This window comes from Chamaea fasciata, unplaced genomic scaffold (genome assembly GCF_029207755.1).
Source record: "Chamaea fasciata isolate MVZ Bird 193981 ecotype frontalis unplaced genomic scaffold, bChaFas1.0.hap1 SCAF_7, whole genome shotgun sequence".
NCBI lineage: Eukaryota > Metazoa > Chordata > Aves > Passeriformes > Sylviidae > Chamaea > Chamaea fasciata.
The window spans coordinates 19,593,818-19,620,694 of NW_027094092.1; the positions used below are offsets into that span (position 1 = coordinate 19,593,818).

General features: G+C 40.8%; 1 protein-coding gene and 1 long non-coding RNA gene across 3 annotated transcripts; one reads left to right on the forward strand and one right to left on the reverse strand.

Annotated features, from left to right (window-relative positions):
- LOC136292317 (uncharacterized) lies at positions 1 to 11,682 on the forward strand. Of its 2 annotated transcripts, none has more exons than XR_010721882.1 (4): positions 1 to 307; positions 614 to 1,249; positions 3,372 to 3,477; positions 11,095 to 11,682. It is a non-coding gene; the product is annotated as an uncharacterized lncRNA (long non-coding RNA). The 2 variants fall into 2 exon arrangements; XR_010721883.1 differs by lacking the exon at positions 11,095 to 11,682 and adding an exon at positions 8,665 to 9,413.
- Positions 3,752 to 25,817, reverse strand: TRAF6 (TNF receptor associated factor 6). Its single transcript, XM_066187861.1, has 7 exons — positions 25,746 to 25,817; positions 17,606 to 17,931; positions 13,202 to 13,352; positions 12,418 to 12,576; positions 11,406 to 11,477; positions 9,654 to 9,731; positions 3,752 to 8,127 (listed from the first exon to the last, which is right to left on the reverse strand). The coding sequence occupies exons 2-7, from the start codon at positions 17,899 to 17,901 to the stop codon at positions 7,246 to 7,248; spliced, it is 1,638 nt and encodes a 545-aa protein (XP_066043958.1). The 5' UTR covers positions 17,902 to 17,931; positions 25,746 to 25,817; the 3' UTR covers positions 3,752 to 7,245.
- Positions 25,818 to 26,877: the final 1,060 nt, after the last annotated feature.

Genomic DNA, 26,877 nt, shown 5'->3' on the forward strand with positions numbered 1-26,877 from the left:
AACACTGTTAGCAAAGGCCAAGGTCATATCTGGCTGAAACTATTCCTTTATTAAAGGCAGTAATAGAAACAAAGTTGAATCTTGGAAAGAAACAAGTCTATGCACGCAGGAATACCAGAATGGAAATAGGAATCCTAACTCAAACATACTGTTGTAGGATTTAACAGGTCAAACTCCTTCACACCTTCACCTGACACCTGCTATGTGAGCATACAGGGGGAGGAGCAGCTGCTGCTGAAGACAGAAGGGAAAACCAGCAAGTTACTAAATATTGGTCTGTAGCAGGAGTCAGGACTTTGCACATCAGGTCAGACAATGAAAAGTTTGTGTTGTTGCCTTTTTTTTTTCCCCCCCTCGAGTGTGTCAATTATCAGCTGAGTTTCATGGAAATCAGGTTCTGTCTTAAGAGGGCTAAGAAACTGAAACCTCACATTTTTGGACAGTTTATCACAGGGCTTTTAGGAGGCTAAAAGCTTCTTCTGCTTCTAATCAGCTGAGAGAATGGAGGAGGGTTTTTTTTTTTTTTTGTTTTTTTTTTTTTTTTTAAAGTTGTTAGTACCAAACTGCTAAAACGCTGCTCTGTTTCTGCCTTGTTCCCTTGACTGTTGAGTAGGATGAGGCTCTGGACAAAAGCCACCAGAAAACACAGCCTGTGAATCCTTTCTGCCCCACGCTAACACCTGTCAAGTCTGGCCAAGTCAAGTCAAACCTGCTGGGATCTCAGTGAGAAACTCTCAGCTGGAATCTTCAGGACCATGGGTAGACCAGCGCTTTTCCCTGCTTCATCAGCAGGGGACTGGCTGCAATAACCATCCCCCCTGGCGTGGCAGAGACAACAAAGAGTTGACTGCAACAAAGGAGCAGCATGAAATCACTGAAGTCAGGAACACTCGGGCCTGCATGGCCTCACACATCAGTCAGAGCACAAACCAGAAGGAAAAGAAGGCTCACTAGTTGAGGCTGGGTCTGCAGCTAACAAAGAAATTATTTTCCTGTTGCACAATCTCCTCCTTGCACGCAGTTTCATGAAGTTTCCTATTCCATTGGAGAGGAAAACCCCCAGCCAAAATGCAAATTTCAGAACTGAAATGCAAGTCGTTGTTTCAGTGGAGCAAACATTTTCAAAGAACATAATCACCAGAAGAGCAAACAGTGAAGCAGGGCCCCAGCATTTGAGAGGAAAGATGATCTTCATGATGCTGTAGCTCAGTCTTTATTTGCTCTGTATTCAGCAAGCACTACTAGCAAGGTAAATTACTTTTTACAGGTTTTTTTTTTTTTTTTTTTTTTTTTTTTTGTTTGTTTGTTTGTTTTTTGTTTGTTTTTGTTTTTTTTTTTAAACAGAAAGAATGGCAGTCTTTTAGAAGGGTCAAGAAAGGGTGGCAACAGGTCTACTTGGGATAAAAACATGAGTGAGGAGGGACTCAAGATTTGACCACTTCAGAATCTTTCTGCTTCTGTGCAGAAAAGGGGAAATGAAAAAGAGAGGACAGGAGAAACAAGGACAGTTCTGGCTGGGGGTTAGCTTTTTTTTTAAAATGCTCTTGTGAACTGGAAAGGACTGCAGAACTAGGATGAATTCTTCACCCATTCCGAGCCCTGGAAAGCTTAAAATAACTTAAGAAAGTATCTGCCTGTGTGCTCAGACAGATTTACTTATCAAGGTGGCGAGGTTTAATTGTAAAAACTTAAAAAGGAAAAAGACCTGAAGGCCACAGCTCCTGACATTTGGTACTTCAAGGTCACTAAGAATGTCAGTTCCTGTGAGGGAGGTGATGGCACAAGGGCTGACACAGTCCAGTGTGGTCAAGCTCTCCCTTCCAAATGGAGTGGACAAAGACACTCAGTGGTGGGAAATTATGAGCATTGTAGTAAGTTAGCTGAGACTCCATTTTCTTCATGTGGGAGAAGCCAATTCTTTATTCACATCACTTATTTTATACAGTTTTCACAGACCTCGTGTGGAGCACCTATTGGCTGGTAGTTTTCTTACTACTCCATTTTCAGAAGGCGATTTGTGTCTACGTGCTAAGATTCAGGTTAATTTTTCCTTTATGGGTTCTGTGGAACAGATCTTATTGTTTACACAATATGAGATGCACTCATTTTTCAACCCAAGACTAGGCTGTTGTGTTAGTGAACCTTTCATACATACCATGATTATCTTCGCATTGGAACTTGCAAATTGCTTGACGAGACTTAGAAAAGATGACAGGCTAGCTATTAATTTAATAGAGCAGGCCTGATTTTATGAGGCCTTTCTTTTATAATTCTTCTACAACACACTGCAGACAACTTCTGTCTCAACAGATGAGGATGAGACCAGTGCCAGGGAAGTGTTTCCTTTGGTAAGTTTTTGTGCTAGCATAAAAATTTCCTATTTGAGTTGTATGACATTTTTGGGTTTTAGGGTTTTTTTAATCCAAGATGAGTAACAGGCAGAATTCCTCATCCCTCTTACTCATTTCATCCAGACAGGCCTTAGATTCCCTCCTCACCATTTTTGGTCCATTAACCTCCCCTTTATTGACTTGTATTTTCTGCATATGCCAATACCACGCTCAACCTTTTTCAGGGCTAATTCAGGAAGTTTTGTTGGCTTCTGTAAATGCTGTCTTGGAACAGAGTGAATAGTCACAGCTCCTAAATGAGCGACAGCACAGAAGCACTGATGTTCAGTACAATGCAGTAAGGAATGGTAAAGGAAGTTTTTCTCTCCAGCCAGAACAGCTGGAGTGTTTTGCATGAGCTTTTGGGGGGATGGGGAAGGTAGCAAAGCAACTGGTTTGGCACTAGTTAAGGATTTTAGCTAAAACACTCATATTCTTCTTGTGAAGTTGCTGCAATGAACTGGTATTTGTTCATGGAAATATCCAGTCAGAGTATCCTGGTCTAGAGCCTAGTTCAGCCATTTCTTTTCCAGAAATGTACAGGTACACAAACATATGTATTTACACAGGTGTGAAGATGCTCCTATATTGGTGCTCTTCTGCACGCGGACTTTCCATTCCAGAGGCAGCTGCAAATGCCAGCTTTTCCTGCTTAAAAAAAGGTCATTACTCCATCTCATCAAAAGAAGGTTTTAGTGCACTAAAACCTGTGCACTAACCTATGGAACACTAAAAATAGATTAACTCAACAGATAACCAATGTCTGAGCAGGCCTTCCCATCCATTACTCATGCAAGCTATTAGGACCAACCTAATGGATGAAAGATAAAGTCATAATTAACTTGACATTAACAGCACATTGCTGCAATACCACTAACTTTACTCAGAAGAATCTTAACATTTTGAATATTCCTTCCTGCAGAAAAACAGATCCAGGTTGAGATAAATCAGAGACTGCAATAAAGTCTGTATTTCTCTTAGTGACAGAGAAACTCCCTCTGGTTTCTGATCTCAGTCTCCTGCAACGAAGTTTCAGCCCATAGTTGCTTTTATGACAAATAAAACAAGCAAGCAGATGTGCCCAGAGGTGAGTATGCAGCTTTTTTGAGAGTTACATCTTAACTTACAGGATGATTAAGGGAACACTTAGTTTATTATCTATTGCATGAGCTGTATCTTCTAGTAATGAATTAAACTATCGATACCCTTTATAAATACTAGGTTTTTATACTGAAATATATTTGCCTTCTTGGTGCTGTAAGAAACCCAAAAGACAGAGAAAATGCCACGGCATCAGTTGTTCTGTATCAGTTAGTATTTTTGAACTGCCCTCCATATGAATAAAGATACAACAGGCAGTGCACAGTTTAATTAGTTTATTTTTTAAAGTTCTGTCAGAAACATAGCTGTGCATTAATTACAAAATATATTAAACTATCAGTCAATTTATCCAAGGGAACAGGAGTACTTTCATTTTGTTCAAATGCAACCAATACAAACCTTTAACATCGACACAGAATAATCTTTCGCATGTGTCATCAATGTATTTGGTCTGCTGCCATCTCTAAATATGAAGAGAAAGGTCACCCTGATTTCATTTCATTAACATGTTTAATCCCTTGATAGCAAACATGACCAGACACATTATGAGACCACTTAAAAAACAACTCTATACATCTCACATTATCTGAGCTCCCACATATATACATTACATACCAACATTTTTAGCAAAATAATTTTCCCTGCCCTGCAGGGGAAGACATTCAGAGGCAAAGAGATAACACGTTCATAATATATAATAATCGGGAAATTTGTGCCATAGCAGCTTTGCAAATACACATACTAAGAGTCGGTGACTTAAAACATGTTAAAGACAACAGAAACTTGGAAGATAAGCTAAGCCACTTTTTAAACCACCTTGAGATCTAGTAATGCTGCAAAGCACTGAGTTACAGAACAAAACCCCACTGCTGAACAAGTTACACAGGACACAGGTTAATTAAAATATTTCTTTGATTTAGAGACAAGTCAATGCTGCAGACTTTTCTCCTGCCACTGAAATAGTTCTAGCACTTATACCTCAATCCACCATGGTAAAACAAGTTCTCAAAAGAGATTTGAAGAAAGGGGAAAGAGGAAAATAGAACAAGTAAACGAATAAATATTTCATTAAGATTTATAATCTTTATATGACAGTAAGATTTAACTGATACTTAGCAAATTAGCTCTGACAGTCTCTCATGTAATACTCTGACAGTACAGTAATTGGACATCAGCGTTCTAGTTGGTAATATAAAAATACAAAACCAGTAGAATAGCAGCAGTGAATAAACCATCCATATTACTGTGGCCAATACAATTATACATGCAACAGTCTTCTATTCCCTAGTGGCTTGTGCTATTGTATAATTTTAACCTGAATCATTTAAACCCTGCCACCACAGGGAGTTTCCTCCTCAGAGGCAGAAGTACATCAGATCTAGCAGATAAGACTCAAAGCAAAAATTCCATTCAGAATGCAAACCTTCAAAAGCAGAGAAAGTGTTAATGCATTTAGTGGGTCTTGGGTATAAATGATTTGAACAGAGAATAAGGACATTTTTCTTATTGCTAGGCTTGAGGAAGGACCTGGAGCAGGAAGCTCTCAAATGACAAGTGTTTTTTCTGACTGCTTCCCCCTCCTGCACCAAAAAACAAGAAGGGGAACAAAAGAGAATGGCAGTTTTTGAGCTTCTTGAAAAAAAAATGCATAGGTAACAGCCTGAAAATGGAGAACTCGTGTACAGTGCCTTCTGTGCAGAGTGGCTCTGTGCACTGCCATGGACATCAACAGCTCTTGGTTAAGAATGGCTTTACTGGGAATGCTCCAGCTGAAGACACTCCACAAGAATTCAGTGATAGGATAAGGCTATTCATTATAAAATCAACTTTGGTTTTAAAGCTGAGATCTTTCCCTATTTTGAGTAACATATACTCACTCATCCCCTAATGACTGAGAATACACTGAAGTCATCAACAGCTAACTGCATTTATCATTAGCCACAACGTTCATGTTTCAGTAGTGACAATGCTCCATTGAACCCAATCCCTCTTCCATCTAATAGGTTCTACTTGCACAAGAAATTTTACACATATGGACAGGATGAACAAAATGGTAGCTTGGGCCCTGGAACTTTTACCTCTCATGCAGGCAGGTAGAGTATCCTCCCAAACCACTAAAGTATAGTAAGTAGTCTTTTTTTAGTCTTGTTTATATTAAGCAATGTGCCCTTTCCCCACTGGTATTGCTTGGATGAGGCCAAATAGTTGGAACACTCTTCAGTATCTCTTCAGCTGCAGTGTCTCCAGTCTTTAGGTTGTTTCACTAGCTTGGATAAATAATACACATAAGCTCATGCACTGTTTAGTACTTTCTTCAGTATCTGAACACATACTTAGGTTATGGGGTGAACAAAACCTTTTTCTTCCCTCCTTTTAAAGACAAGAATCGGAACTTTATCAGCACCATGAAAGTTAAAATTTTTAGCACCAGTGAACTTGAACTATTCAGCTTTGACTGGTCAAAACTAACATTTACATGGCATATAATCAGTCAGTACAGAAAACAATACACACAGCATTAGGGACCTCATGAATCTTTGACACAGTGAATCTAGTGTTTGATAAATGAGTAACTATGGAAGCCAGATTTTCTTCCTAAAATGAATCAGGATTTTAATTTTTCCTCACACTGCTGAATTAATAGGCTTTCCTTACCATCCAAACTGCTGAGTTGGCCCAGCTCCTATTGTCTAAAGGGCCAGGAAATACCCAAAGCAGTTGGATGCTGATACGGCCAGCTGCCCACGGAGAATTCACAGGGGATGACTTGGGTACCTCACCCACAACATCAAGAGATCACTTGAACCAGATGCGGGTCACAAGTTCAGATTTGGTACAAATTCGGGTTTCAACAACAGTAAGACAAATTCTGCATTCACCCTCTCTGTTTAGTAAATCTCTTTGTTCATGTGTGCACTCATAACCTGAAACATGTCCAGCACTAGAAGATCCCACCAGCACAAAGGGTTTTCTTTTAAATGCTAAACTTTTATATCTCTTGATGATTGACATTCAGGGCCTAGAGCACACACAGAAAGATTTATCAAAATAAAGAGAATTAGGGAGGCATCTTCAGACCACGTTACAAGTATTTCTTCAGTGAACTCAGTTCAGAGTCATTTAGCCTTCTCCGCAACACAACCTCGTATCATACACCAACGTCAACTCTGCATCAACATGCAACTTCCTGAAGGAGGAAAGGGTCAAAGCATACCTGAACCCTTGGTGACACGAACAAAGTCTTAACCCTAACTTTAAACTTCAAGAGACACACAGCCAATGCAAAATTCTAGATAAACACTCTCAACTTTCCCAAGCTCGGTGAAAAGAACAAATGAAAAAAATCCCTCATCTTTATTAATTTCACTCCTTCCTTGCAACAGCATCTATTCCAAGGCACTGAGGTGAAAAGACTTACAGGTCTATTCGATATGACTGAAGTTTTACCCATCTGAGATGCACAGGTTCTGCAACAGGATTTTCCTGTAGGCAGTTTTGATTAACACTTCATTTAGTTAGCTTGCTACAGAAGTAGCTTATTATTTTAAGAGAGAACCTTACCAAATATTTAAATATATGATGTCATATAGAAAAAAATATATACCAGCAACAACCAAGTCCATTCAGGTGAAGATCAACTATGTTGGCAACTATGATCTTATACAAACGCAGCCTTTGTGGACAACGAAGCACTTTTGTGATCTGTGCGGAGAAACATGAGTAAGGCTCCATTGCTCTGGTTAAGACCTGCAGGCTACATGGCTCCATCAGTGCTGCGGGCCTGGAAGCCTTCTCTGCGGGCACTGCTCAAGTCCAGGCGCGTCACAACCTCGCAGCGCACCAGGAGCGTGTCATCCTTGATGAAGGTTCTCTGTTTCAAGTTCTGCAGGTGCATGAAAGTCACATAACCAAAACCTTTGGGATTGCGGTGAATTGTCGGTCTCTGAAAGGCCAGCAGCTCTGGCTTGGCTTCCATCACCTCTTCATGGTTCTGCCTTTCTGGGCCTTCTGATTGATCCAAAATAGAAAGTCGTATGGTGCCCTGGAAAGGCCAGGGCAGGTAGCTGTCGTATTCCCCTTGCATAGTGTGGACAAACAGAGAGATAAAATTAGCACAGCGCTGAGCACTCGGTAACTGGATATGCAGGCGCAAGCACAGCTTGTAGCCAGGCTTCCCTGTATAGAAGCCAGGACTGTGCATCACTACAGGTCTCTCTTCTTCCTGGGCTTTCTGTAGTCCACTGAAGTTCTCAATCTTCCAGATATAAATACCATTACATTGCTGTGCCTCCATTTCAGTAATCCTTCCCTCCAAATTTCGGATAGTACGTTTGAGTTCTGCCATGTGAGTGTTCTGAGTCTCCATTTTAGCAATGAGTTCCCTGATTTGGTGATCTTGTCTTACCAGACGACCTTCCAACTGCTGAATAGTTTCCTTGAAGTTTTCAACTTCTGGATTGCAGTCATAGGCAGCATGTGACACGTGTGAGAAGAGGGCAGGCTCAAAGGGGAGGCCATTGATGAAGGGTACAGGATTTACAGCAGTAACATTGATATTCTGAAAACTCTGAGCCATCATCCTCATGTGAACCTGAGTGAACTCTTGCATATGCCGTGCCAGTTCATTCCTTTGCATCTAGGATTTAAGGGATATGGCATTAGGAACACATCAAACATCTGCATTCACATTTTAAATGTGGCTCTGAAGAAAATCAAACAAGTAGTTGCTTTTCTCATGTGAAAAAAACTGCAGGGTGCACCAAGGACAAAGGTGTGACAAAATAGCACTTTACTAAGGGAGAGCTCCAAATTTAAGATCACTGTTAGGAAAAATGACAAAAGAAGTTCAAATACCAGCGGGCAAATCGCACAATCAGTTAGACTGGGAAAGACCTTTAAGATCTTTGTGTCTTTGCCCTGATGTTGATACAGCTGGGGTCCAACAAAAGTGTAGCTATGAGGTGATTTTAGCATAGAACTGTTAACCTGGGAACTTAAGATAGAACTGACATAAATGACTGCAATATAAATCAGATACATACATTATTGATTTTGTTGGCTTGGGACTTTGGTATGTCACAAACATATTCTTGTTAGAATATTTATCATTAGTAACAGCATATTGTGTAGTTGCATAATTCTGTGTAATGTTTAATAAGGAAACCTTTGACAGTATTTTTACAGAAGCTGCAGCATCTCCAGGAAAACAACAAAACTTAAATTCTCCGGAAAAGAGTGAGAACAACTTCTTATTAAATGCCAAGACCCACACTTTAAATGGAAGCAATTTTGAGTAAAAGACATGAAGTATTTCAGTAGCACATGCAGTGAGAAAGAGGAACAATGTATTTCAAACTGTGCACCTGAAAGTAAAAGCAAGATATGAAGAAATATGGAGTATTTTATACTGAAAACATTCTTGTCAAATATTCCAAAGGCAAGCACTGTGTATTCAGGGTCATCTTCTTGTTAATGAACATTCACGATAAAAAAAAATTATCAGGTATTGTAGGAGTGATAATTTCCCTATGAAGCCATCATTAATTGTGGTGTACACTTTAAGTAACACTGTTCAACTCAAACCAAAGACATGGTGAAAGACTGTTAGTGATAAATATATTTAGAATTTTTCTGTGTTCTGAATCAGCATTGTACTCCCTTCACTAATTTGCTAAAATGCTCCATAGTAGCAAATGGTGTATGAAAACTGATGTGGAAATGAAGGGGAAAGACCCATTTTAAACAAGAGGTATTAAAAAACTAGAAATAAGAGTATCTAGATTAATAATTTTAGAATTTAATAAAATTGATTTTCTTCATGGAACTCTAGTAGTCATAAGCATACTTGGCCATGGCTTTGGAAGAAGTGCTAGAAGATACTTTGTTGACATGAAAGCTGAGAAAATATGAAATAATAAAAGCAAGGTCATTAAGGAAATTGTTCACTGAGCTTTTTAAATTTGAAAATGCAATTTTGAAATGCAATGCGTCAACATGCACTGTTTCAGAATTAAGATACCTCAAAACAAAAAACTCACAACCACAAATCACTGACGATTTGGGGCTGGATAATGAGACAAGAACAGAAAAACACATTACAAAAGCAACAGACAAAATGATGCAGAAGGTCTGTAATTCAGAAGGTATTGATGAAAGGCTTACCTTTTCAGGACAACCAAAGGCACTGTAAAAACATGGCACTGGGGCAGTAGGACAATCATTGTCATAATGGTTAGGCATCTGAAACAAATCAGATTTGATATTACTTCTCTATCAAGAGTATTCTCTTATCCAAAAGGGATAGAGCTGGGTGGATTTTGAACAGGTACCTGAAGTTAGATCAGTTTATACCTATGTAATTTCTTAAGGGAATACAGAAGTTCTGAACAAAAATGTTAGCCGATAAAAATTATACATCCCATTTGTATGTACTGTAACAATTCATTGACTTTGTTTCTACGTTAGGCCTCAGAAGGCATTCAGGTTTCCTTGCTAGACCAAACACCTTTTGTTTCTAGCCTATCCTCCACCCAGATCACATTCAATTCCTTCCCTCCTGAAGAACTACTTGCACAGACTTATTGTGTCTTTCTTTATTATCATCTTCCTCAAAAAGTTCAAGTTACTTCAATTGTTTTTGTGGTCCATGTTTTCCAGATTCAGATCAGTCATCTCACTGCTCTGGATCGTCCCTATCCACCCTCCCTCAAAACCACAACAGCTTCTACTGACGCCTTAGGAGCCCTAAACAGAGCAAAGGATAATTCAGTGTTTTACAGGAAGAATCCCTGTTCATATATCCCCAGGTGTTTGCCTTGTTTAAATATCACAATGAAGTACAAGGCTAATAGAGATCAGCTATTATAACAAATGTTTAGCATTCTCTGTTCCTCACTTCTGCAGTTCATTATTCTACCTAACAACAGATTTTTTCCTTTACTACTAAGCTCAATCCTGTTTTTCAGAGTATTTGTGCAATTTTACAAGATCGTTCTTTATTTTAACCCAGGCCATCAACATAGTTGCCATATTAAACAAATCAATATTTATCATTTTCCTGCCAATGAAGTTATTACTGAACAGAAAAAATAAAAATGGCTATTACAACAACAGTAATGGACAAGCAGAATTCCAGCCAGCATCCCAGTTTGATAGTGAATTTACTTATAGCTACTTTCCAACAGTGGCTTTCCAAGCACAAAAACTCTCCGTCTCTGCCCAAATCAAAGCGTCTTGTGATGTCAGCCATAACCACTGGCAGTTGTTGGTATATTTTCAACTGTATTCAAGATCAAAGACATGCACCATGGCTCCCATTATTGGTACGATTCAGGACAGCCGAGAAACGATACGTGTAACTCTAATTTCTTTCAAGGGCATTATAGCAAAGTTTGTTGAAAGACAGATTCCTTTTATACAGTGTTTCAGTACAATGAATAGGATTGGTCCTTTAGGGCACCACCTTTTTGTAAACATCTCTACCAGTAAACAAGTTGGAAAAACACCAGCTGTCAGGAGGAGGTATCTACAACGATTGTTTTGGGTTCCTCCTTATGATTTCCCAGGCCAGACTGAGAGAGTTTTGTACTTGGCTTTCCCACAGGCTTTAAGCTGCCGTCTGGAGCCTAAGAATCCATGTTCTGACCACCGTCAGTTCCCACACCCCGTCAAGAAGCAGGACTGCTGAACAATGTGATGTGCAGCCAAAATCCTACAGAGGTTTTGCCTGGCTGTGACTGCAGGCTGAAGCAGCCTTTCAGGGAGTATCACACCTGACTGGACATTTTCAGAGACAGGCAAGTAGTGATTTAGCAGCTAGGAGACAAACTCTATCTCTGAGTTTAATTTCTGATTAAAGAAGTGATGTAAATACGAAACACCTGACTTGGAATAGAGGAAAAGGGAGTCGCTTACCTGCTCTCTGATGAGGACTGTGTTGCAATATTCACAATATATATTGGCAAGTGGGCAGGTTTGGTCATGAAGCTTAAGTGATCAAACAGAAAAAACAAGAGGGAGAAAGTATTAGTAAAGTTACCCAATTTAAGAGAGGGCTAATCACCCTTGATCACACATTAGATTTTTATTTATATTTCTAATTTTGCATTTAGCTGTACGCAACTGCAAAACAAAGACAATCCCCTTACCCTGAACAATATGTTTTCTATTGCTGTTTTTACCTGGACTTATACAAGAGATTAATAAAGTCATAGATATTTTATTTCCTAAGGCTCTTATACTCCAATAAAATTTGATTTTAATTCTAAGTTTCTAAATTTCACATTCAATTGTACTGGAACTACATGAAAGCACTTTTTTTGTTTTTTTTTTTAAATTTGTATAGTTGGACTATATGAGGTAATTTGATTGACAATTCACAATACTAATATCCAAGGACATTTAACAGTCCTTGAGATAAAACACATCCACATAGAGATAAAGAAATGGGAACAGCAAAAGGAAAGTAATATCTCCAGTATCACCCGCGTGAACAACGCAGAGCCAGTGAAGAGTTCAGAAATTATCTTGGTCTTGTGTGGTAGCAGATATCCCTAAAAGATTTATGTCCTGATGCATCCTCTCTCCCAGGCATAAAAACTGCAAATTTAAATACTGCTTTTTGTATTTTATGGGCAGTAGATACTGGCCTGTCTGATAATAAGGTCAGAAATCAGTGGCTCTTACGCAAGTCCACAAGCCCCCTCACACCACATGGTTTCCATCAAGTTTGTATTTAAGGATAATCTCTCCCCAGCTTTTGCCTGTTCCAGGCTCATGTCCTGAGTTTGTAGCTTCTAAGCTGTGCAGCAGCACAAAAAGCTCTTCTAGACCAAAACCTTTTAGTTTTAGTTTTGTTTGGTTTTGTTCCCTTTCCAAGCGAACCCATGTGAATGCAGGTTGACAAACTGAGACTCCTGCTAAATACCTCTTTATCTTCATAGGCCATAGAGGTGGCACAGTTTGGGCAACGCACTTGACGCCTCAGACACTCTTGGGTCATGTGCTCCTTCAGATGGTTCTTTGGGAAGGTTCCTTGGCACTGTGGGCATTCCACAGTGGAAAAATCACACTGCAGCTGGTGGTCCTGCAGAAGGGCAGAAGAGGGTTTTGAGACTTCAAACAAGACCTTTCATCTCATCCATTTTCAAGAGAAAGCACAGTGCAAGACAAAGAAATCCCTACCTTTCCTTCATGCAAGGAAATCCTTATACACTTATGCTGACTCTACCTGGTACTGTCCCATTACTAAGGTCAGGGTTTCACGTATTCAGAGCTTTAAGAAAGCTCTGAGTAAAAATTTAGTTTTATATTTATCCTTTTAACTGCATATATTATTTTCCAAAACAATTATTTCAACTAATACATGTAGCTACTTTGAGAGTCTATTAAACTGACTTTAAGAAACTTGCGTGAAGCACAGACATAGCTGATCAAAAGACAAACATGAATGATCCTCAGCAGAAAGCTGCATTAGTACAACTGTCATGCACCGAGATGTTCACCTGAGAATCACCTAACTACAATTAAATACTCATTAAAAACCCATGTGCAGCTATAGTCTTGAAAGAAAAATGCACTGAGTCAGCATAAATGAGTACCAGGTATGACCTGGTTAATTTATTATTAAATATTATTATAATATTTAGGTTATTTCAAAGTTTTACTCATCCATGAAAACAAGGTTCTGAATTTTCGAAACTACTTCTCACCTCTAAGTGCCTGAGCTCCATCTTCATGCTGCAGCCTTTGTTGGGACACTTGACCATTAATGAAAGGATTTCCCGTTTGGCGAAGTTGTCAGGAAAAAGTTGATTTTCAAGCAGAATTTCATTGTCTACAGGACATTTGTGACCTGCATCTCTACAATGCAGAAAAGCAAGGAAAGATATTCAAATATTACCAACAGATTTCCAAGCACTTAATTTAAAATATTTTTACACCAGCAAGACATTAGTGGCCAAACAATAACACAGTAAGAAGATCTTTGAAAACAATGGTAATTATGTGGCAATGACGAGAAACTTTAAAATGTATTTCAGAAAAATTGAAAACACACAGTTTCACTGGAGGTGGCATGACTGGGATTGCAGCATTTTCAAACTCAATTTTATTTGTACAAATGCCATATTAACCACTCTGGAAACAAACTTGAGGAATATGTAAAGACACTAAGAACTTAACAGTCCTGTTTCTGTAAGCACTTCACATAGCTCAGACATCAAAGACTATTTCACATACTACTTCAAAACAATTACTTAAACTTTCTTAGACCTCCTCTCATTTCTTTCTCATTTTATAAACAACCAAGGTGATCACAGCTAACAAAATAAGCAAAATTGTCTTTTTTTTCCAGATTGACTTAATCTGTTTGGCATTACACTACACACTGCTCAGTTTGCTGCTTTTGTTATACAACCATTTGATCAGCTGGTCATCCTTCAATTTCATTATACAGCAAACAGGGTGAAAACCTACAGACACAAAAATTATTAGTAACTATGAAAATTACGCTGCATTTGGAACCAGGTGTTGCATCTGAAGCCATTTTAACAGCAAACACACTGGAAGTCAGTGCTAACTGGTGAAGGTTTGGAATCTGATGGAACAGGAATGCACGCAACCTGCACAAGGTAACTAACAGCCTGTTCCAGTTCATCAGGTTCTGTCTACCTGCACGTATATACAAAAAGCATTAGAAATGGAGTAAAAAAGGGGATCACCTCTATCAAATTTTCCAGTATCAGCTCATACTGAAAGCAGTAGGCCAACATACTGATTCACAATCAAGTAATGCAGTGAAAGAGGGATGAGAGATCAAACCTCCTGAGTGCTAATGGAAACACCAATAAAATGGAAAAAAAAAATGAGGTGGAAAAATGTCAGAGAGCACTTGTGGTGCAAGGATCAAAGGCCAGATCATTGTCACTGCCTGCAAGCATGAGGGGAAGTAGAACGTAGTGGGCTGTGGAGACCAGGAAGGAATTTATGTTCTTTGTTGGAAAAGGAAATAATTGCTCAGCAACTCCATCAGCAATGCTGGTAGAGGAAGTGGAGGTAAAGTTGCCACTTCAAAAAGTGGCAGTAGACTTCCTTTCACAAGTTTTGCTTGCAGAGCAAGCTCACCACATGCCTGAGAATCACACTCCTAAACAAGTGGAAGAAAGAAAACACCTAGCTTGCCTTGTTTCAGAGCTCCCTGAGCTATGACCAGTCTGATCTTTGTCACAAGCCAGAAATGTTCCCTCACTTCACAACCTACAGGAAATGAGTTTTCACAGGTATAACTTGGTTACAAACACCCTGTTTAGTGCAGTATAAAGATAGCTCAAGAGGCCTGCTGGTAAGACAGCAGCTTTATTTCTACAAAGAAAAGCTAACCATGAGTAAGAGCAGCCAGCAACAGATTAATCTGAAATAATGATTACCAAATCCTCAGTTTAAATAACTAGCAGATAAAGGGCCAAATATGAATGAAATGCAATTTTCCAAAGTAGGAAAGTGTAGTAAGGAAAAAGCAGTAACTCACTGTAGAGTATTAAACAGACTTCAAATACTATTTACAAGGATGAGGATTGTGTTTAAAACACTGCTAAGATGCCTCTACAGACAAAGATGTCGCTGTACATTTTCTGTGAAAGAACTGATTTTATGCACCTCACAGTGAAGGCTTTCCTATGCTGGAATTATTTATCGCATTGCACTCTACCACTCCCAACAGTACCGGAGAAACAATGGCCATCTGCTACAAAGTACAAGGAATATTCCAGTAATTTCCCTTGAGATTAAAATACAGGTATCAAGAGTAAAGCCAGAATAATTTTGAAAGAAAAGGTTGCTCTGTGATTTTAACAAGTGAGCAGTTTAGCCAAGAAGCTGAGACAGTTGGCAAAGACTTTAACTGCAGCCATGCCAGCTGCTGGATGAACTGCCAGCATGCAAAGATTTCCCTGCTGCCCCTTGTTACCTCACAACTCTGCTTTTCCAATAAACAGAGATTCTGGTATTTGGCAAGCTCTACTACAAACCCTAAGTCTGCTTTGCTCTAAGATACAGGAAAATACTGGAGTGAAATCGAGTTAGCTATTGCACCTGAAGTTAGTTCTTCAAAAATTTCCAGTAATGTATTTTGTTGACAGGTAACATGCATTTTGTTGACAAGTAACTTCATCTGTAGTTAGGTAGATAAGCTTCTGCTCTTCCATGACTTATAGCACTTCTAAGCACTTCAGACAGCTTTATTTAAAAAGCTTTCTGGGAGGCAAACACTTACTGTGGTCAAATCTCATCTAATCATGTCCTTCACACCGTCAGATTGAAGAGTCCAGTTTTTAAAAGGTTTTCCAATTTTTTTTCTGGTTGCAGCCACGACTTCAACATGAACAACTACAATTGTTTAAGTCACAAGAAGCAATTACTCAAAGAATGCTTGACCATCCTTCATTTAAAATCCTTAATCTCTGTGTTCACCTGAGTTAAGACGGGTGAAATGAGGAATAAAGAGAAGCAATTTCTCCTGATCAAATGAAGGCTGTGACAATCACTTAGTGAAAAAACCCAGTACTTAGAGAATGTAAAACCTCACTTTCCATTTTCATTTTAGTTCTGTAGAAGCATCTCAATACCTCAATCAATCTGGTACTGTAGACAGTACATACTGCAAATCGATACCATACTGTAGACACTACATAATCCAAATCAATAGCTTGATCTATGGATACCAATTAAGCATGTAGTTCAGCCCTCAGGGATTCAGAGTGGTCTGGCACTTCAAGCTGTCCTCCCTGCTTTCACAAGCAGTCACTCAAACTGACCTCCAAAGACAGAGTTCAGTGGGGAATGAGGGAAAACTTTTACTAGCAATGAAACATCTGAAATACTACACTGATAATTTGCCGTCCCAAAAGAAAAAAAATGCTTTCCACTTTGTTTATTATTCACTGAAACAGTCATCACTATTCATAGACACACAGAAAGCGTAAAAAGAAGCAGAAGCTTCTGGTCATGGTCCTTTTCATGGAGAAATTCTTCCTCAGAATTGATGTAGCAGAAACTATAGAGAAGCCCACAAAACACTGTATTCAGAGAACATAATTGTTGGCATACTATTCATTTAGTGAGCTACAAATGATGGATAGGGAAGAAAAAGGAATGGAAGAGAACTATGAACAAATGGGATGAAAAGCCAATCAAGAAAGCACTGTCAATTTTTCATGCTATAAAATAAATACCAGGGAAAAACACAGCAACACTGATGACAGTTTGATGATCTTTACACAAAAGTATGTGAAGTATGGTTGAAAATGAGCCGGTTCTACATATGGGTCACGGAGAACTGCATATATAAATTCCTACCAAAGTGACATTTGAGCTAAGTGAGCAATTGTTAAGAAAAAAGGTGAGCTTATGCTGAAAAGGAAAAATCCTACAGCACTATATCTATCAATGTAATCCAATACTCACTCACACGTGTGGGACACTGATGACTTCATTCCAGGTGTAAGGCAAGTGCTCTCTAAAAGGTACTCTCTGACCTTTCTTGCTCTTTCAATCATCCATTTTTATAAGCCCAGTCTGCTCTTGCCTTTGTATCTTATTCCCAGTCCCTCATATGGCACCTGGCTTCCTCTCTCAATGCTTGGTTCAAAACTAGTCCCTCATCACATTCTCTCCTCCAGCTCAAGAAGGAAGCAGCTAATTTCAAGTGAAGAACTGAAAGCACGAATTGCCTTATCTGCGCCAAGAAATCAGGTTGTCTATAGTTTCCTGCAGTTATCAAGAGAAACAATCATAGGCGAAAGACAGGTAATGTTATAAATGGAATTTATCTGGGGGATTTGCCTACCTTTCTTTTTTAAATTATTATTTGAAGTTTAATCATTTCTTTAGATTCATAACCTGGGTAAGTTTATAAAAACTATCTAAAGCTCATAGAACTTCCAAACTTGTGACATTCTAGCCATATATAACACCTTTAATGAATAATAAATTTCCAGAGTTCTATTAGCACTCACTGGTAATGCACCTTGGGCAGCTCTATTCACTTTAGATTGACCTTAAACTGCTCTGGTACACGAATTTCTTCTTAAAAGCAGCTTCCACAAGTTTTCCTTTACCTTATCGATTTGACAATGCAGCCTTTGCAGAACCGGTGGCCGCACGGCGTCTGCACGGCTTCCCGCAGAGCCATCAGGCAGATGGGACACTCGTATTTACTTTCCAGGGGCGGGTCGAACTCCACGTCGTAGCCCTGCGTCTCCTCGGTGAAGGAGCCGGGCGCGTTTCCCGCGGCGCCGGCCGCGCTGGAGCTGTCCTCCTTGGCGGCGGCGCTGCAGGCGCTGGCCATGGCGGCGCAGCAGCCGCTCTCCCCGTCGCGGGCTCCGCAGCCGCTGTCGCTGTGCAGCAGGCTCATGGCAGCCGGCCCGGGCCACGCCGCCGTGCACTGCAACGGGGAAAAACATGCATTCGTTTAAAGTATTTCGGGAGCCTCCCTGCCAGGCAAGAACAAAAAATTATTTCCGACCAGAAATACTGGCACGGAGTTGCGGATTTGGTTCTACTCAAAATCACTGTTTTTGTTTTGTCCTCGTTATCTTTTTTTTTTTTTTGCTTATCTTGTGATAAGTAGGAAAGGACACTGCATCCTGTCAGCGTAGTTCGAACACAACCCCCCCTTCCTGTAATCTCTTTCATGACTGATTTCTGTAAAGAGAGGAATCCTCTTTGTCCTTGCTATGTGGACTGAAGGTGTTTCTTTACCCCTTCCATATTATTTACTTCTAAGACATTCAAATAGATTTTGTGTGGAAAAAATGCTGTACAGAATCAAGTTTTCTTGGAGGACAACAGCTCAATTCCGTATCTTCCTGGCAGTGTATATATATTATTTAGCGTTTTCTGTATCAAGCAATTCAGAATATAGATTTCAAATCAACTTAGCTGCAGGACCACAAATAAAATCAAAGTCCAAGTACCTAAACCAAGCAGCTGATGTACTGTAAATGAAATTCAAATCTACAGCACTGCTGATAACATTTTAGAACTGCCAGCAGGACTTTAAATTGAGTAAGAAGCTACACATGAGATAAGGATAATAATTCCACAACTCAAAAGGTATCTACAAATTACTAGTACTCAAACAGAGCTCTTGCTCTCCTTTCCGTCTTCCAGGCTAGCTGGCAGGGAGGACAAGGAACATGATTGTAAGAACAGAAGATAGAAGTCACCTTTCCCTGAAGAGTGGTGGATGGCATACTAAAACCTGCTTTTACAACACTCGTCCAAAGCAGGGTGAACTCATAGGTATGAAATGAAAAAGTGTTGGTATACCCAAACAGATTGCTAGTGTTTCTACACAGAATGAGAGAACCTTAAAAAAAAGGTCTTGATAACAAATACAAATTCTAAAGACCAAGAAACCCTGATTATTTTATTGGTTACAACCAGTTTCTTAGAATCCTACCGTGGTTAGTTTTCTATACATGACATTTCTTTGAAAAACAGAGATCATCACCGGGTGCAAGGCAGTATGAGTAGTCTGAGGGTTCCGGAGCCAGGCATGCAAAACAAGCCAAATAAGTCCGGATTTGATAATCTTTTGCACCGCCATATAGGCAAAAGTCTCTTGCACTGTTCACCTAGTGACTTCACTGTAATACCATTATGTCATTTAAAATATATTAGGGATGGAAATCCAATGACGAGACAAATTGTTAAGAACTGTTTATCTGCATCACTACTGCAGATGCTGGAGGCAGCAGACTGAATAGGATTACCTTGACCATGAACTCACAAAACTGAAAATTTCCTTGCCTATATCAGAACTGGAATATCACAACTCATTTTTACAAAATGTTCACAGATAGGAGGAGGACATACAGGTAGTTTTATCTGGGTACTTATTTTATGACACCTTTAGATTACATCAACAGAAATACTAATCACACAAGGCCTGAACTAGCATTTATGGGACATGTATTTTGAAGACGTGCAAAATCACAGAAATATGCTTTAGGCCATCTACATGACAAACAACTGGCAACACTGCCCATGATAGGACACTATGAGCTACTTTTTCCAGCTATCCAGACCAAAAAAAGAGGCAGATCTATCTAAACAAAAACCAACTTACCATATTTTGGCTAGATATAGTTAAAATAATCAAACCAGAACTTTTATTCTGTTGTATAAATATATGACTTTCCATCTTGTTGGGGTATGCAGGGGTATGAGAACTATCTGAAGAACAGCATTCTTGACATTTCCAAAACACCATTATAGTACAGAGCCTCAAAGTACAGGATGACAGTTCTGAGTTGTACTGGACTGGCCAGCAGTGCTCACTTTCTGCAGAAATAACTCTAGAGCAGAGCTGTCTGCAACTGCACACAAAGAGTGCTGCTCACTTCCACTCTGCTTTCCACCCCAGTGTATTGTCCCTATAAATTATTTACCACAACAGGCTTTATAACTGAGGCTCCTAAATACAACAGCAATACAAACTAAACACCAAGCATGCCCTCAGCAGCTGTTCCAGCCATAGTCCAGACACGACCAGTTTAATTCCACAAAGGCACCAGCTCCCCCAGTGACTTAGAATGGATGCAGAGGAATCAGTGCTTAGAAAGATGCTCTGTGTGACATTTTTTTTTTAGCATGCCATCAGTAGATCTGTTCTCTTGGGAGAAAACACCCAGCTTGTTTCCACTGTTAAACTAACATAACTTATTTAACAACTGCTGAAGAGGATGATCAGTCCACGGGCCACATTTCATGAAAAATCACAGGAACTAAATTAGGTCAGTGGAGTGGGAATGTTGGTATGCAGGGTATTAGAACCCACAGGCCAGCCTAGGACTGAAAAATTCACATTACTCTAAGCCACAGGGGTATATTTAGTGGGACTAAGAAAGGGAAGAATACATCCCTTTAGCAATGTCACAAAGGAATTCAGGAAGTTGCAAGAAGAAATATTCAGCTTTACTCAAATTCAGGGGTCACATTAATTGCAAAGAAGAGCGTGACTCTTCTCTTGGGCTGTTCCTAGGAAAAAAATCCCATACTATTTACAATTCTGTTCTTATAAAGAAGAAGCCAGGATCTGACTAGGTGTAATCTCACTAGTTGGACACTTCGTAGATTTAAGTGCAGTGCAAGCAGTGTCTCTTTGGCCATTTGAATTGTTTCTACAGACATAGCAGGTATGAATATTCAGTTTACTGAAAAAAACCCCTCCCATACCAGAGTCACTGTAATAACTGAGTCACTGCAATCAGTCAACATCCTAGTCTGACACAAACCACCTCTTTTCCAGTGATATACTCCACTCCTACATGGAGCTCTTTATCTGCATATGACCAAGTAGTTCACAAAAAAAGAAGCGCAAGTATCTTTTTCAATTGGGAAATTCAGGCACAAAGAAGCAGCTTAAGGTGATTAAGAACCAGATTTTAAACTTTGTTCATATTTTATCTAAGATAGGGCTCCTCCTACTACTCTTATCCATTTCATCTTATCTGTGAGCAAAATCCTCCTTCCTCCACACATATTTTAGGTGTGGGGCAAGGCACAATTTTCCAAATCAAAATTCACACTGCTGTTACTCAGACAATTAACCAAGGCCTTATTAGTCCACCACAGTTTTAACTAATTTCTCTATACGGTGTAACTCCTGTACTAGGAATTAGACCTGTTTCTTGTGGAAGTTACTTTATCCTCCAAGAGCAGAACACCGTTTAATCTTTTTGGACAGGGCAGAGCTAGGACAAAACCAGTACAGAAAAATGTACTTTGAATGGCAGTAACAGGTCTTTTCCCCAGTTAAGGTAGAGCAGACAATCTGTGAGCCTACTGTAGCAGTTTTTTCACCGTCCTCTCCTGGGGAATGCAAAAAATGCTTAGGCTGGAAAATGATAGATTTTAACCCACAAACTAGGATATATCCCAAAATTCAAATCAAGCTGCTGCAGTTTCTTTTTTATTATGTAACAGGTTTCCAGTGAAATAAAAACTGAGATTCCTAAAAACTACACCAGTTTTTCTTATTGATAATAGTAGTTATTCTTCCTCTGTGCTGAACAAAACTGAATCAAATGCAGGTACAACAATACCCAAATATTAATTTATAATACCTTGTGTTATACCACAGCCTTGAGAACTTATCCTTTTTTAAAAAGGTTAGTTGTTTAATACTTTAAACACTTTTTTCTAGACTCTCTCTACCTTTTTTGTTTCCACACCATCCAGCTTTCAGATCCAGGAACAACAGCAATTAAACTGGATCATTACGTGGTAATTCTTGCTTTTGCTATCGTGAAGTTTCTAAGGCAGTGAAACTCTTAAACTACATTTGGAAATGTATCTGAAATGCTCTTTTCTAGAGCTACGAAGTGCTGCCAGACCTGCTGATCCTGGAGAAAATGGGCTTTAGCTCGGGCACAGAGGTATCCAGGCCTTGGGCTGGCAAAGGTTGAATTCGCTCTCTGAGGCAACAGCTGTGTTGTTTGCCAACAGAAAGAAAGGTGCTTTCCATGCCAAATGGTAATGGTCAGAACTTGTTTGATCGTTGCCCGTGCTGCAGAAGTCTGGGAATGCCCGAAGGATGAAACTTTCACGCCCCAGAAAAGACAGTTAAAGGACAGTTAAAAGAAAAGGAGTCCCCATCCCATTCTTCCAACTTTGAACCATAATGACACCTTTCTTCACTAAGTAACCTGTGCTCTGTTGCTATTTACACTGCTGCATTACAAAGTGATTAGGCTGATGCGAGATAGCACAGCCAGACCAGAAGACCAGAAACGCCTGCAAGAATAATGTACCTTATGATCGACAAAAACTACTTCAAAACAAAATTTAAACTGCCTGTATTTTAAATTTATGTATGCAACAAAGCTCAGTACTCTGATTTTTCAACTCCCTAAGTATAATGAAGTTTAGGTAGGACTTCTATGGATTTTCAAGTGCCAAACTCCTCTAAATCAAAAAAAAAAAAAAAAAAAAAAAAAAAAAAAAAAAAAAAAAAAAATCACTGGTATCAGAAAATATCTGCACATTGCCTGTAAAATCCCACTATCATTAAGAGTATTAGGAAGGAAGTAAAAGTAGGCATTGCATACTATTTACACTGAAATATGAAATAATATTTTCAAGCATTTGGCGACTTTAAGGAATACTGTGCTATCAGTTGCTATAAGAGTTGCTATTGTAAGTCAGGAAGTGCCTAATACAATAAATTTCCACATGACCTTTCCTGGAAAATTGACAATGACTACCCATACAAATAAGGAATCAATACAGAAGACTATTCCAAATCCTTTTTCTTACTCAAAGTTCACAAATATAATTAATTTCCTTGCAGCCTGGCCAGCACACAGCCAGCAGGGGAAATGCCTTTAGCACTGCATCGACAGAAAACTGGCCAAACATTTCTCTTTTCTTCACCTGCCTGGTATATGTATGTATAGATTTCTGGGTCATGAGACTGACAGACCAGTGGAGTGACTTTGGAGAACTTGTTTATGGAGTAATACTTGCAACACTTATTCCCAGGCACATTAATCAATGGTCTACTAATAACTGATAAGCACCATGTGTTTCCACTATGAGGTCTGTAGCTATCATCACTGTGGCCTCATCCAGGCAGAACACATGAAATTATACTAATGCCTTCTAATTAATACCTATAAAACTTCCATTGCAAAGCTATCAAATGCCTAGACAAGCTGAAGCAATAGGACATCCAGGCAGAACTTGTAACTGCAAAAATTAAATTCTCCTTTCTTGCAAAAGTCTGCGAGCATGCTGCCTATCTTGTTTGAGATACAAACTTTTTTTTTTTTTTTTCCTAATAGCAGGAACCTTTAAGACATCCTAGTCTTCTGGATAACCATCACACTCACACAAATTTAACATGTGAACCTAAAGACTTGAAAGAAGAATTTTTGTTTGAGGCAAACACAAACAACATTCCGAGCTCATTAGACTATCAAGAGTCTTGACTAAAGCAGAGCAACCCTTGGGGGGTTTCTGAAGCTTTCCAGGTGATTTCTCTTTATTTGTAAAGAATGCTGTCACGCTTTAATCACCCAAGTATTTTCATGCTTGAATGTTACTTAGGAAACTAGATGGTGGCACCCTCACAGTTACATTCATATTTTATCCTATTTAAGTATGTCAAAACAGATTTAATTTTAGTGAGCAGTGGAAGCATACTAGACTGCATTTAAGACCAAGATATTCTATGGGTTTTTCCATAACTAAAAAACAAACCCAAGCCAAAATTCCCTGAAACTTTCTTTAGTTTATTAACTTTTAGACAGAATTTACTAGGAACTGTTCAGAATGACAAATACAAGGAAAGCACTGTTAGTGAGAAGAACAGTACTACTGAACTCTCTCTTTGGCAGTGACTTTGGCTTGTTCTCCCTTTGCACCCTGGGAACATATTCAGATATGCATTATGCCTTTCTATACCCCTCAGCAGATCAACAGAGAATGTAAGATGCTGCCCTAGTGGGGACAAAGGAAACACCCATAAAGCACTTCAAAAACAGGCAGGGAGAGGTATGGCTGTGAACAAATGTGATTTCTGCAGGGCAGTCTCCAGGCTACATTTAATTACCATCCACCTCTACAGGCATGAGACTGTATGTGGCATTAGTAAAATGATCTGAGATCGTGGGAAAGTGAACAGTGAATTAAACACACATTCTGAAACAATTAAAACATTTCTCCTTTTCACTCCACCTTACATTTACTTTTGTTTTCTTTTTGACGTGCTTTATACACGGAATATTTTATGGCCAGTTTTCACAGTCTGGATCTAAAACCTTTTTTTTTTTTTTTTTTTAACATGTGCTTAGCTAATCTGTGCTACTGAGATACAAAAGTTATTGTTCTTGACATAGTAAACTCGTGGAAGTTCAATGGGTGAAGAAAAGAATGTATGTTCACCTCAGATACTTCTTCATGCTGAAGTTCCATCAGCATCGGTACCTACTGTGTGTCCTGGCTTTCTAAATACAGTAGTAGTTTTCTAAGATAGAAAGCAGCACTGCAGTGTTGCAACACTACAAAATTTAAAAAGCCACTAATGTCTTGACAAGTTCTCATTCAACACAGTCTGACTGAGCTCCATGAATCTTCACTCGCTGGGAAAAGCTGAAGGTAATGTGGAACATGCAGAAGAATTTTGCTTTTATCAGCATACTTCTCTGACTTCCCCCTCCACTTCTTCACAAGTTGTACCGCCTTTTCATTCTATGGGAAGACAAAGCAGTTTGCTCGCAAGTCATTTAACAGCTGGTGAGCACAGCGCAAAATCCACCCAAAGCTTCAAATTGATACTTTATTAATCACTCACAGCAGTATCTGAGACACCACAAAATCCACAGAGCTGAGGGGTAGCGCTGTAGAACGTGCCAGAAGCAAACATAGGGGAATACTTTCGGCAAGCTTTAACAACTAGGTCTAAGGGATATAATTAGAACATTTTCCTCCCACTTACAGCTGAGATTTCTGTTTAAGTACGAAAAGACTCAGCGTGACCTATCTGAGCCAGACGAAATTGACGGAAATTATTACTGAAGTCATAATTTATTACTCATGCTAATAAAGTTACCGTAAATATTAAATACTTCCAGTCTCTACTAGAAAATAAGAGCTATCGGGTTTAGAAACAGTAACCTATCTTGCCAATTACCCTTTAACGCGTTCCCGAAGAATGTGCTGAGTGTGTCTATTTGTGGGAAAACCAGAGCCCAAGCTCAGCTGATGCGCTCGGGACAAGCAGGAGCGCAGCCCGAGAGCCCCGCGCTGCTCCCGCCGTCGGCCGGCACCCGCCGGGGCGCAGGCAGGGCAGTCTCTGCGGCCGGGTTCCCAGCGCCAGCCCCGGGCCGGCGGCACGGCCGGCCCCAGCCCCGCTCAGCCCCGCGGTTTCAATTCCGGAGCAGCGCAGGCCGGCGCGCCCCGGCCCCACCAGCGCCCTGCCCCGGCGCAGGCCACCCTCCCCGGCACCCCCGGCCCGGCCATGCGGCCCGAGCCCGCTGGAAGGGGCCGCAGGGCTCCGCGGGGCCGGAGAGGAGGCGGCTCCGCTCCCCAGCCGGCAGCTCCGTCCCGGGGAAGAAGCGCTGCGCACCGAGTGCCGCCGCACGCCTGCAGCGGCCCGAGTCCAGCCGGGCCCTCGCTCTCCGGTTCCGGCGTCCGGGCCCGCCGCAGCCCCCGCCCTCCCGGCCGCCCCCCGCGTCCCGCCGGACTCACCGCGACCCGCGGCCGCTCCGCGCCCGCCGCCGCTTGCACTTCTGCTCGGGAAGCGCCGGAACAGCGGCTCGAGCGAGGACGGCCCCCCGCGACGCCACGGCCGCCGCAGCGCCCTCTGCCGCCGCGGAGGGGCAGCGCCGGCGGGGTGGGGCGGAGCGGGCTGGGCGGGCCGCGGGAGCTGCGGGGTCACTGTCACCGTCACTGTCACCGTCACCCCGCCCCGACGCACGCTGAACTGTCACCGCCGGTGGGTGAATCCTCCTGCTGCGGATGTGTCCGCTCCGCGCTGCTGATGCTCTCATGAAGAGCCATCAGCATGCGCTCCGCTCCGTCCTGAGCGCTGTTAAAAACGAAGCGCTGACAGCCGGGGCGTGGTGGGGATGGTGGTGTGCGTGCTAACGGCCTGGGAGCCGCCAAAAAGCCGTTTCTCAATGCAAACCAAATGTTTACTAAAAACAATTTCCTCTCCCCGCCTCAGCTGTCCCGTGGGAACTCCTGCAGGCACCGAAGCCGGGCGCGCTGCTTCCCCCAGGGCGAGCGCAGAGGGGAACCTATCCCGGTGGATGGGACAGCGGAAATTTAAGGAAGTGAAATACCTGGACAGTGTGAACACAGACAGCTTCATTTCCTTGGGAACGAATGAGAGGAATTCGGTTGGTTGCATTAGGGAGTTTTCTTAGCAAGAATCTCTGATTAACACACATTTAAATCCAACAAACTGTTCCCACTGTTTGGGAGGATGTAAGCTGGCGGGGGCTGTTGCTGGGCGCCACAGTTTTCCAGTGATTTTCGGTGTCTCTGTCTGCATGCCATGGTCCCTGGGAGCTGGAAATCATGGAAATCAGTGGATTGTTCCATGGCTAGAATGCCTGTCTCCCTCTGCAGGATGCTGCTCCCGGGACCAAAGCCATGCCAGACCCTAATGCACACCTCTGAGCACTCTTTGTGTCCAAAACATTTTACATTTTTTTGTTAGGACCTGCCAGGAAGCTAAAGAGTTAGGAGAGAGAAATAGCTGGGCCATCAGCTAGGGCTCCAAAGTATCACAATAAAGAAATAATGTAAATAAATTGAAACTTTGTGGACCTGCTCCTGGAACTGGCCGAATTTCAAAGCTACCCTTTTTCTCCTG

Excerpts from the sequence above, each read along its gene's own strand:
- TRAF6 (XM_066187861.1), bottom strand. The coding sequence starts at position 17,901 with ATGAGCCTGCTGCACAGCGACAGCGGCTGCGGAGCCCGCGACGGGGAG. Across the intron at positions 13,353-17,605 it reads TGCATTGTCAAATCGATAAG|AGATGCAGGTCACAAATGTC; the intron begins GTAAAGGAAAAC and ends TCTGCATTGTAG. Across the intron at positions 11,478-12,417 it reads TGGCCTATGAAGATAAAGAG|CTTCATGACCAAACCTGCCC; the intron begins GTATTTAGCAGG and ends TGATCACTTAAG.